General features: G+C 44.7%; 1 protein-coding gene across 6 annotated transcripts in view; it reads left to right on the plus strand.

Moving 5' to 3' along the window:
• sardh (sarcosine dehydrogenase) overlaps positions 1-13116 on the plus strand; it is a 94953-nt gene that overhangs the window by 25477 nt on the left and 56360 nt on the right. For all 6 annotated transcript variants that reach the window (XM_059994265.1, XM_059994262.1, XM_059994263.1 and 3 more), the window contains exons 4-6: positions 6709-6888; positions 10940-11063; positions 12934-13034. In XM_059994265.1, the coding sequence (XP_059850248.1) occupies positions 6709-6888; positions 10940-11063; positions 12934-13034 (405 nt within the window). The remainder of the gene's footprint in view (positions 1-6708; positions 6889-10939; positions 11064-12933; positions 13035-13116) is intronic.

A 13116-nucleotide genomic window follows, 5' to 3' on the forward strand; every position in this document is an offset into this window, starting at 1 on the left:
CTCCAAGCTAGGACAAAACCAGTACATATGAATAAGAGAGGCCTCGCCCCTTTTGCATTTATCACAGAGAGGACTAATATTAGGGTAAAATCAAGATAGTTTAGATTTAGACATATGGGCTCTATGAACAATCTTAAACTGTAAAAGGCAATGGCGAGCACAAAGAGAGGTTGAATTAACCAATTTGAGAATCGAGTCCCAAGTCTCATCAGATAAGGAGATATTTAAATCATGCTCCCAAGCCATTCTAATTTTATCCACAGGGGCACGCCGATGCTAATTTATCTCGAATAATTGATATTAAGCCTTTACCTAGTGGATTAATAGAAAGAAATAAATCCATAACATTTTTCTCAGGCATTTCAGGGAGGTTAGGAATTAAAGGATTAATAAAGTGTCTAATTTGGAGATATCTAAAAAAATGAGCATTGGGCAGATTGAACTTAGCAGAGAGCTGTTGAAAAGATGCGAAGCGATTGTCAATAAAAAGATCTTCAAAATGTCTAATGCCCTTCCTATACCAATCATGGAATATTGGATCATACATAGTAGGTAAAAAAAAGGTGATAATGTAAGATAGGGCTAGAAAAGGAAAAACCATGGAAACCATAAAATTTCCTGAACTGAGCCCATATATGCAAAGTGTGTCTGACAAGAGGATTAACAATTAATCTGGACAAGCTACTAGGGAGTGCAGAGCCAAGAAGTGCAGAGATAGTTAATTCTTTAGTGGAACTCAACTCCATTGCCACCCAATTAGGGCACTCGTGTTGGTCATGGAAAAAAGACCAAAAGGTAGCACAACGTATATTGGCTGCCCAATAATATAAATGAAAGTTAGGTAAAGCCTTGCCACCCTCTTTTTTAGATTTTTGGAGATAAATTTTATTAATTCTAGAGCGCTTATTCTTCCACAGATATGACAAAATAATAGAGTCTAAGGAATCAAAAAAAGATTTAGGAATAAAAATAAATATAAAAGTTTAGGGAGAACATACATTTTAACAACATTAATGCGACCTACCAAAGACATAGATAGAGGTGACCATTGTAACAGACTCTGTTTTATAGTATATGAAAGATTGGCAAAATTTTCAGGAAAGAGATCTTTAAACTTCCTTGTGACTGTAATCCCAAGATAAGTAAATTGATTACGAACTACTTTAAAAGGGAGATCACGAAATGTTAATTCTCGTGCTTCTTCATTAATTGGGAAAAGTTCGCTCTTATGTAAATTAAGTTTATAGCCAGAGAACTGGCTAAACTGATCAAGAAGTGAAGACATTGGAGGTAAGGATGTAGATGGATTTGAAAGAAAAAGTAATAAGTCATCAGCATAAAGAGAAACTTTATGCTCATCACCCCCTCTCCAAATCCCAGTCAATTCAGGACAATTTCAAAATGCTATCGCCAAAGGTTCTATAGCCAAATCAAAGAGAAAGGGACTTAAAGGGCATCCCTGACGGGTGCCACGTTTGAGGTTAAATAACTGGGATTTCTGAAAATTAGTCAAAACAGAGGCAGTAGGACACAAATACAGCAATTTGATCCAAGAGATAAAACTTTGACCGAAGTCAAATTTTTCTAAAACTGCAAAAAGGTAGTTCCACTCTATACGATCAAATGCTTTCTCCGCATCGAGGGAAATAACACATTCAGGAATCCCAGTTGGAGGTGAATATAAAGTGTTAAATAAATGCCGAATGTTAAAAAAAGGAAGACGGTTTTTAATAAAACCAGTTTGATCATCAGAAATAACAGAGGGAATAACAGTTTCTTATCTATAAGCCAAAACTTTAGCCAAGATTTTAATATCAACATTAAGCAAAGAAATCGGCCTATACGAGGAACACTCTGTTGGGTCTTTACCCTTTTTTAGTAAAAGAATAATAGATGCCTCATTAAAAGAGGGTGGCAATTTACTGTAATTAAACGAGTCAGACAATACTGAGAATAACTGAGGAGAAAGAAGTGAAGAGAATGGTTTATAAAATTCTACGGGGAACCTATCAGGTCCAGGAGATTTCCCTGAAGACAATGCAGAAATTGCAAAAGATATTTCTTCTAATGATATAGGTGCGTTAAGATTGGCTTTAAAATCAGATGAAAGCGAAGGAATATTCAGATTATTTAAAAAATGATCAACAAAGATAACTGTCATTCAAAGATTCAGAGGAATAAAGTTGAGAATAGAAATATTTAAATGCGTCATTGATTTCTAAGTGATCCAATGTAAAGTCTCCATTCTCCTTCTGGATCTTTGTAATATGTTGTTTGGCTTTGGAACACCTCAGCTGATTGGCTAGAAATTTACCAGATTTGTCACCATGAATATAGAAGCGACTCTTACTTTCGAGAAGTTGGCGTTCGACAGGTTGAGTAGACAGAAGATTAAATTTAGTTTGAAATTCTACACGCTTCTTGTATAATTCAGGATTCTTAGTTTGAGCATACAGTTGATCCAATTCTTTAATCTGATTAATGAGGTCTAATCGATCTGCACAGGACTTTCTATTAAGATTTGCAGTATAGGAGATAATTTGACCCCTCAAATATGCTTTCATGGCATCCCTGACAATCTGGGATGACATTTCAGATGATGTATTGGTGTTAAAATAAAAGGTTATCTGATCTTTAATAAATTTTAGAAAATCATCATCCGATAATAAAGTCGAGTCAAAACGCAAGCGTTTATTCCTCTGAGGGAGACCAGGGAAATTTAAAGACAAAGTGATTGGGACATGGTCAGAAATCAGTATACTCTGATAGTCACAAGAATAGACAAATGGAATAAGTTGATTATCAAGTAAAAAGTAGTCAATTCTAGTAAAGGTATGGTGAACATGTGAAAAAAAAGAATAGTCTCAGTAGGATGAAGGAAACACCATATATCAGAGATTCCATAATTAGAGGGAAAAGAGTGAATAGCTAAGGCAGATTTAATAGGTAGTCTAGTAACAGAGGACGATCGATCCAAATTAGGATCTAACTGACAATTGAAATCGCCACCTAGTATAAGAGAGTATGAGTTTAAACCTGGTAGTGAGGAGAAAAAACGCACAAAAAAATTAACATCATCAAAATTGGGAGCATACAGGTTTGCTACTACAACTTTAGTATTATATAATTTACCAGAAACAATAATAAAATGGCCATTTGTATCAGATATCTTATTATGGAGTTCAAAAGGAATATTTGAATTAATAAGGATGGAGACCCCCCCCCCCAGCTTCGGCAGCAAAGGATGAATGAAAATGCTGACCCGCCCACTTTGACAGAAGCAGAGAATTATCAAAACTACGAATATGAGTTTCTTGAAGGAAAGCAATGTCAGCTTTGAGTTGTTTAATATGCGAGAAGACCTTCCTTCTTTTAACAGGATGATTCAATCCCTTTACATTCCAGCTCACAAATTTAAGTAAATTAATCATTATCAATTGTTAGTGCATGTAAGGTAGCAGGCATATAAAAAAATCAAGCAGTACACTAACAGTCTGGGAGCAAAAATGTAAACATAGATGGAGAGAGGGTCTGAATCCGCGATCAAAAAGTACTTTCATTACACCTTTAAACTCAGCACGCATCTTCAGAACCTGGGGGGCAAAATCCTCCACAAAACGAATGACTATATTTTGAAAAGCAGAAGTACCTCTGCGGCATGCCCCCATCATCAAACGGTTTTTCACCTGGTATTGATGAAAGCATAAAATAATCGGCCGTGGGCGGGAACCCAGAATTGCTCGAGGAACATAGATCCTGTGTGCCCTTTCAAGCTCAGGTGGAGTCGGAAGGAATTCTTTCCCGAAGATCTCACAGAGAAACTTAGGAAAAAATTCAACGGGAGAGCCCTTTTCAGTGGCCTCTGGCAAACCAAGAATTCGTAGCTTGCAACGTCTGCTCTGATTTTCAAGATTCACCATTTTGGAAAAAAGTTTACTATACTTTTCCTCTAGGCTGGAGCAGAGAGTTTCAAGATATTGAACACGGCGTTTTAAATCTCCAGAAGTTACATCAATGCGAGATAAATGTTCAGCATGTTCATCCACTCTAGCATTAATCTGATCCAATTTGACATTCAGCTGGTTGAAAGAAGTTCTAAATTCAGTTCTAAAATCCATTAAAGTATCTTGTCGATGTTGTTCCAGAACAGTGAGAATGTCAGCCGGCAAAGCTGTATAAGTTTCCTTTTTCCCGGTTTTAGTACTTTTGGTAGCCATTATAAGATAGATGTGTTCGCAGGCAGGTAAAAGAGAACTAACAAAATACCTAACTAAGGTTTAAGAAGGGAGACATATAGTGCAAAGGTAAGAAGAATAATGGAGCCAAAGTTCAGAGCAACTAAACAATCGCCATCTTACCGGAAGTCCAAAAGAGATGGTTGTTGACTTCAGGAGGGCATGGAGTGACCACTCTCAGCTGACCATCAATGGCTCCTCTTTAGAGATCATTTAGAGCACCAAATTTCTTGGTGTTCACCTGGCGGAGAATCTCACCTGGTCCCTCAACGTCAGCTCCATAACAAAGAAAGCCCGGCAGTGTCTCTACTTTCCGCGAAGGCTGAGTAAAGTCCATCTCCCACCCCCCATCCTCACCACATTCTACAGAAGTTGTATTGAGAGCATCCTGAGCAGCTGCATCATTGCCTGGTTCGGAAATCACACCATCTCAGATCGCAAGACCCTGCAGTGGATAGTGAGGTCAGCTGAGAAGATCATCGGGGTCTCTTTTCCCACCATTACAGACACTTACACTGCACGCTGCATCCACAAAGCAAACAGCATTGTGCAAGACCCCACACACCCCTCATACAAACTCTTCTCCTTCCTGCCATCTGGCAAACGGCACTGAAGCATTCTCCTCGGTACATCTGTAGAAGTTTTAAAGTGTTTTAGGTGATAAACTAAATCTCCTCCAACTCCTCATGAAATGTAGCCACTGCCTTGCCTTCTTTATAGCTGCATCGATAAGTTAAGACCACGGTAGATCCTCGGAGATCTTGACCCCAGGAACTTGCTCACCCTCTCCACTTCTGATCCCTCAATGAGGATTGGTTTGTGTTCCCTTGTCTTCCCCTTCCTGAAGTCCACAATCAGCTCTTTGGTCTTACTGATGTTGAGTGCCAGGTTGTTGCTGCAACACCTCTCAACTAGCTGGTATTGTCATGAACTGGTTCAGAATGTTCTTCAGAGAAGAAAATTGGCCTCATTTGATCTGGGCCTATTTGCAACTCCAGTTGAGCACACACAGAGGCATAGATTCTCTCTCTCTCTCTCTCACACACACACACACACACACACACACACACACACACACACACACACACACACACACACACACACACACACACACACACACACACACACACACACACACACACACACACACACACACACACACACACACACACACACACGAATTTCAAGACGTTCAGTTGTAATATACCATAGAAAGAGCTTGAGGCTGGATTGCACAATGACAGAACACAGAACAAAGCATTCTTTGGAACAACTATTCAATGAGTCCCACACTTCTACCTTGTGCACAAACCAACAGTCTTCCCCTTGTTCTATTTTGCACACATTTCAATTTTATCCTGTCTGCGATGAGTGTGTAATGTCTCACATTAGTGAGCCACAATTTGTTTTCACAAAATTAATTTTAAAGGCTTGAGCACAGTAAAAATGTGCAAAGCCACACATTGCAACGAGAGGCTGAAAGTAATAATTAATCATTTTTCATATTTGCAGGAGTGCTGGCATGTCAGTGTTTAAATCAATCGCTAAATAAATTCTTACACAATCAACAAGGTCAGTGCACCTAAACAAGCAAAAACAACATCAGCTAATCCCAGGTTTGATATCACTTGTCGTGATTTGTGAGTGACCCGTCCATCAGTAAGGGTCAGTGTGTGTGGGACCTGTCCCCCAGTGAGGGTCAGTGTGTATGGGACCAGTCCCCCAGTGAGGGTCAGTGTGTGTGTGGGACCCATTCACAGTGAGGGTCAGTGAGTGTGGGACCTGTCCCCCAGTGAGGGTCAGTGTGTATGGGACCCATCCATCAGTGAGAGTCAGTGTGTGTGGGACCCGTCCCCCGGTGAGGGTCAGTGTATGTGGGACCCATCCCCCAGTGAGGGTCAGTGTGTGTGGGACCAGTCCCCGGTGAGGGTCAATGTGTGTGGGACCCGTGCCCCAGTGAGGGTCAGTGTGTGCGGGACCCGTCCCCCAGTGAGGGTCAGTATGTGTGGGACCAGTCCCCGGTGAGGGTCAATGTGTGTGGGACCCGTGCCCCAGTGAGGGTCAGTGTGTGCGGGACCCGTCCCCCAGTGAGGGTCAGTGTGTGTGGGACCCATCCCCAGTGAGGGTCAGTGTGTGCGGGACCCGTCCCCCAGTGAGGGTCAGTGTGTGTGGGACCCGTCCCCCAGTGAGGGTCAGTGTGTGTGGGACCCATCCCCAGTGAGGGTCAGTGTGTGCGGGACCCGTCCCCCAGTGAGGGTCAGTGTGTGTGCGGGACCCGTCCCCCAGTGAGGGTCAGTGTGTGTTTGGGACCCGTCCCCCAGTGAGGATTAGTGTGTATCCTCTCTGGTAAAAATAAGTGCTTGTGAACCAGTACCTAATGAAGTATCGGTCCTGGAGAATTCACATCCCACCAGATGCAGCAGGTTAAATTATTCTTTCAACTAATATTGTTTTTGTTTTCTCCCAATTATAGTTGGGGAAAGTCTATGGGATCGAGTCACATGTGCTGTCACCTTCTGAGACAAAAGCCCTTTACCCGCTGATGAATGTGAGTGACCTGTACGGCACTCTCTATGTTCCGACTGACGGCACCATGGACCCCGCTGGAACCTGCAGCACCTTGGCACGCGCGGCAACCGCTCGTGGGGCAATGGTAGGTTACTGGTTCCTTCCTCTACAACCTTGGATTCACCCTTCCCCAGCTGCTTGTGTATGCGTACTTGGATGTGTGCCCTTGTTATGGGGCAGCACATCCATCAGGCTCCATGATTGGTCGCACTGAGGAGAGTTTTGACTTTTGTTCACTGGATCTGATAGCTGCCTCCCTTCTTCACCATTCCCCATTCCCCTCCCTCGTCTTATCTCCTTACTTACCCATCACTCTCCTCTGGTGCTCCTCTCCCTTTCCTGTCTCCTAAGGCCTTCTGACCTCCCCTATCAGATTCCCTCATCTCCAGCCCTCATCTCTTTCCCCATCAACTTCCCAGCTCTTTACTTCACCCCATTCCCCTCTCCTGGTTTCCCCTATCACCCACTGACTTGTACGTCTTCCTCCCCTTCCTCCATCTTTTTAGCCTGACTTCTGATAGTTTTTCTCCAGTCCTGATGAAGCCCTGAAGCATCGACCGTTTACTCTTTTCATAAACGGGAAGTGTTTACCTGACCTGCTGAGTCCCTCCAGCATTGTGTGTGTGTTGCTCTGGATTTCCAGTATCTGCAGATCTTCTCTTTCTCCTGATTCCTCTGTCTGGTTAGTCATGGCAACTCTTGCCTCCCCCACCCCAACAACCTGCAAGTACAATTAGCCCATGGCACCTATACTCTGATATAATTTCTGGCTTCACTGGCTGACATATCCATCGAACTAAAGAGAGATGGGTCTGCACAAGAACAGCTGCACCTTCAGATCTGGGCCATGTGAACGAGGGGTTGATTGAACTAATTCAGAGTAAATCAAGGAGACACCTTCCATCTGCTCCCATCTGTGCCCCCGTCCCATGCTGAACAAAGTTCTTTTTTTCATGTTCTTTTAGTGCTGTTTGTAAGAAAGTGTCCTGAAATCACTTGAACACAATCAGCACCAGTTAACCTCATGAATGGTGCTTATCAGCAGGTAAACATCGGTTTTGCCTGCTGCAACCCTTAAAATCTCAATAGTTCGTGTCATCACAATCAACATGCATTTATGTAGTCCCTTCAGTGTGGGTGGAATTCCTGGGGTAGTGCACCAGAGCATATGGACTCTGAGCTAGATCAGGAGTGAGCTTCTGCCTCACTGCACCCATCTCTGAAGGCATTCACTGAGTTGTCTCTTCAAGCAGCTTGTTAAAGTTATTCGAGCATTTAGTCGACAAGGAAGCATGGCAGCTTGTGTGGAAAGTTGGTTAATTGGTGGGGAGCGAGTGTTTCTTGGGCAGCATAAGGGGCTGAAGCTGACCCTGCCTTTTCCCATCCACACTTGTGGAGGTTTGAGGAACTGGAAAGTGGACGAGGTTAGTTCAGGTCTAACTGAGGTCTTTAACACGATGGTGGGATTGAACATAGTCACTATGTGTTGTAACTGGGGAACTCAAGTTTATTTATCATGTGTACTTCCAAACATACAGTGAAATGCGTTGTTTGTGTCAACAACCAACGCACACAAGGGTGTGCAAGGGGCAGTCCACCAGTGTCGTCACACATTTTGGTGCCTATGTAGCATTCCCACAGTGCTTGGCAGAACAACACAGAACACAACGAGCAATGAAACCACAACAGGCAACCAAGCCTCATTCCTGCCTCCCACGTCCACGCACAGTGCTCTAATCCCGGGACGGGCTGTCTTCTGGGGCCACCAGCCTCCAGTGGATTCGGACTCCGGCTTACAGGCATTTGGCCTTGACTTCCACCGTGGTTTCACTGACAGAGCTCTGGCCAACAGGCCTTGATTGCCGGATTTCAGACTTGGCCCTCGGGCCTCGATCCTTGGCATCAATCCCAAGGAGCCACTGATCACTGACCACTTGGCCTTGAACTCCAGACTCACGGATGATGGGGTTATGAACACTAGACTTTGAACTCTGGTCCCACCGATTTGCGAAATTGGGCGGGCAGGGGCCATCGGACCTCATTTCTCCTGCCCGCACCTAACTCCTACTCCAGAACCCACCGACAACGCACTGACCCTGGGGGAGCCACCAACCGTTGCCTGGTGAATGAGGGCAAGGAGACTGAGGGACAGGTTTTATTGAATAGATTGAGGAATATCAGAGAGTGACTGAGGACTGTTAAAGCTGATATAATATGGATTCTTAAAAGATTCTTCGATAGGCACATGGATGTAAGAAAAATGGAGCGTTGTAGGCTGCATTGAAGGGAAGGGGGAGATTGATTGTAGAGTAGTTATACAGGTTGGTATAATGTTGTGGGCCAGAAGTTGATGTTCTCAGACAAAACGCAGCATATAGAAATGAATGTTTCCCTTTATTCCATAATTATCATAAAGTTACACAATGGACTGAGGTCCTTCAGCCCTACTTGGGTCAACCATCCAATACTAACTCGACTAATTCTACTCGAGCCCATTTTAATTCTCTCCACATCCCATCAATGCCCCCCCCCCCCCCCCCAGATTCAACCACTCATCAATGTACTGGGTGCAATTTACAAATTAACCTGTCAATCAGTGTGTCTTCGGGACCGGAGCCCCCCCCCCCCCCCCACCCCGACCCCTTGAGAGGGCATGCACCTATTCACAGAGAGACGGCGCAAACTCCACACAGACAGCACTGGTGATCTGGAGCCACTGGAGCCATGATGCTGTGAGACCTGTCACACTATGTGCTGCCCTGCCCCTGATTCTGGTCACCTGTCCCTTCCCCCAGATACACTTCCGAATCAGAATCGGGTTTAACACCACTGGCACATGTCGTGTTACGTGTCGTCACGCCTCCAAGCCTGTGAGCAGAGTGCAGGGAAATGCTTTAGAAGAGACAGGTACTTAATGGGAAGTATAGATATGATGGACCAAAGAGCAAGTTTCCTTTCTACTTGACACTCACCCCCCGCCCCTTACCGAATCAAAGATCTCCATTCAGTTACCCGGTTGCATAAATGATCTGAAGTCAGGAGCTCCAATATTGTAGGTTTAAAGTGCAAAGTAGATTTATTATCAAAGTGTATATGGTTCAAATGATTCCATTTATTATCAGACCATGTGTACCTGAAATACCTGTCTTCGCAGACATCCACGAAAAACAGAATTGCAAAAGATGAACACAAAAACATCAGAACCCCAGAGCCCCCTCTCCCCTCCCCCGTGTAAACAGCGGCAAGCTTCAACCTCATTTCAGCTAAAAGCGCCAGTGCCCACCGCTCGCCAAGCAACAGCATAGCACTCAAAGAGACCGTGATCTGCAGCCAACAAAAACTATTGTTTACCTGATAGTTCAACATACCGGAGTCTCTCTCTCTTTCTAACTAACAAGGGTAGAGAGACCTCACCTATTTTCACAGCAAAAGGGGAGTTGCTGTTATACTGTTGCAATCTGCTGCATCGCTTTTTTATTCTGAGACTGTGGACCCGAGAATTGGCAGCAAATTCTCCCCCCATCGAGAGAGAGGGAGAGAGTGTGACCACTTGAATGCAGAGATCTCCATCCATACATCCTATACAACCATTTCCCTGCGGGCATACTCAGCAAATCTATAGAATAGTAACTATAACAGGATTAATGAAAGATCTACCAGAGTGCAGAAGATAACAAACTGTGCAAATGCAAATATAAATAAATTGCAATGAATAATGAGAACAAGAGATAATGAGTCCTTAAATTGAGATCATTTGTTGCAGGAGCATTTCAATGATGGGGATTTCAAAATCCCCTTTTATTTACGAGCATGATGGTTGATGGTAGATCTTGATTTGTACCAAGAATTGGGGGCTTTATATTGCCATTTTGTCTTGTCTTCCAAGGTTGTGGTCTTGCATCATTTTAGTGGTGTCAAGCCTCGCTTCAGGTGTCTCCTGTCCTGTTTCTGGGTTTGAGGGGTGCTGGGGGCTCATGAGTTTCATCTCAGCTTGGAAGCAATTGTAGAGTTGTGCTGCTGGGGCATTGAATTGTGTTGAAGGGGATTTGAGGTGTGGAGTTGTACGTCAGGGCCCTTGGTTCAGGGGTAAGGTCTGTACATTGTGACAACTTTATGGTTGTTTCATCTCTCTCAAGGTGATTGAGAATTGTCCGGTGACGGGGATCCAAGTGAAAGTGGACGATTTTGGAATTCGGCGGGTCAGTGGTGTGGACACGGACTATGGAACAATCCAAACGACATGTGTGATTAACTGTGCAGGTGAGACACAGTGAGAGAGTTTTCGCTAACCTGCAATACCATTTCTAGCCATTGATGCACAATGGATTCACATGGAAAAAAACAGTCCAATAGCTCCCATTATTTTTTATTTAGCAATACAGTGTGGAGGCTTCAAAACACACCATCCCGAAACATCCCTGACAAACCCTATTAACCCTAACCTAATTACAATGACCAGTTAACCTACCTGGTACATCTTTGGACTGTGGGAGGAAACCGGAGCACCCAGAGGAAACCCATGCATTCCACAGGGAGGCCATACAGACTCCTTACAAAACGGTGCCGGAATTGAACTCCAAACTCCAGAAGCTCTAATAGTGTCACTAACCACTACGCACTGTGGCGCCTTCCAAGGCACTCCCAAAGAGTTCCATAGACAAAAAGGTCCTTCTGCATTCTGGTTAACATAGCAAAGTGGGGAATTTCTGCTCAGCAAGACCCCCTGCCACTGAGATAAGGAGCAATCCATTTGAAAGTAGAAACCCCTCAGTGGACCTGGCTGGTGGATGCTGACAGCCTGGAATCAGGGAGACCTTCTCAGTGCAAGACTCAATGAGAAGAAATGTAACCCTGGAGATCGCGAATCTTAGGACATTTTCATCCAACAGACCTTTTGATGTCTGAGACTGGGGTTAAGATTGTATGCTTTAAGGCACAAAGGGAATTTGGGATAAGGTGAGCAAGTGCACGTGATGTTAAAGTTCAGTGCTGCCTCCAGGCAACTGACACAGCCCCCAAATATTGGAACTGCCCCAGGGCAAGTCCCTCTACCAGATGCCAACAGCAAGTGTGTTATGGGTGGTTTCAGGGTTCAAAAGTGTCATGCATTTTTGCGTCGGTGTCATTTGCGTGTCTTCGGTCGTATCAGTGGTCAGACAGGATTTTCGCTTCTGATGGGGGATTGTGCCAAGGTCAGAGGGCACTCTGGAGCCTGAGACTTGCATTGTTAGGCTCCCGACACTTGTCAGAATTCGAAGGGGTACCGGGTATTATGACAGGGATCGGGGAGTCTTGGGTCACAATTGTGCCGGGGGTGTGGTTAGTATCTGGTCTGGTATCCTCCCTCTCCCTCCGACAACACAGGTGAGTTGTGCATTTCCTCAATGCCACCCCTTGTGGCTTAAGCTCTTGCTCAGCGCTGTCCTGTCCAGCGGTGTATTCCTGCCTACGCATGGATGTTCCCACCGGTAAAGGAGTCTAGGTCCGAGGTCACAGCTTCTGAATAAAGGGGTGGCCCCTTAGAACTGAGGCGAGGGAGAGTGCCTTCTGCCTGAGGGTGGTGAACCTGTGAAATGCTTCACCACGGAAGGCTGTGGAGGCCAAGTCACCAGGTGTATTAGGGGGTTTTGGGAAGAAGGCAGGAGAAATAAGAAATCAGCCGCGGTTGAATGGTAGGGCAGATGTGATGGGCTGGAAGGCTTTAATTCTGCTCCTACGTTTTATGGTCTTTTTGCTCCAGGCCATTCACCTGATTTTGTTCAGAGTGAGGGCTCCATTTTGACATCCTCAGCCATTATCAACATTGAGTGTCGGAATCAAGGAAAAGGGGGTTGTAATAAGATGAGGCAGCTGCATAAATATGATACATAATCAAATGTGATATTTTGTGTTGTGGATAAGCCTTAGATGTGATGGATAGCTCTTTTATATTTCGGAATGACTGCGTCATATTTCTGCCTCCATCTCTCCTTGATGCTCCTCACCCCCAACTGCGCCGAGCTTCCCTGATTGCCCTTGCAGACCTGAGAGCTTTGCTGGAGCAGCGCCAGTGCGGTGCGGCCAGCAGAGGGCAGGCTCTGCTAGGATGGCTGGGAGCTAGGCAAAGCTAACTTGCTCTGTTTGGTAACAGGTGTATGGGCTCGGAAGCTGGGGGCAATGGCTGGGGTTAACGTTCCACTTATCGCCTTGCGCCATGCATACGTGGTCACAGAGCGGATCGAAGGAATCCAGGTACTTGCTGGAGTCCAGGGGCTCTGCTCCCTTGGTTCCATATTGACGCTAATGTGATTGTGACCAGACAGTCTGAATATGT

The sequence above is a fragment of the Hypanus sabinus genome, chromosome 18 (assembly GCF_030144855.1).
Source record: "Hypanus sabinus isolate sHypSab1 chromosome 18, sHypSab1.hap1, whole genome shotgun sequence".
NCBI lineage: Eukaryota > Metazoa > Chordata > Chondrichthyes > Myliobatiformes > Dasyatidae > Hypanus > Hypanus sabinus.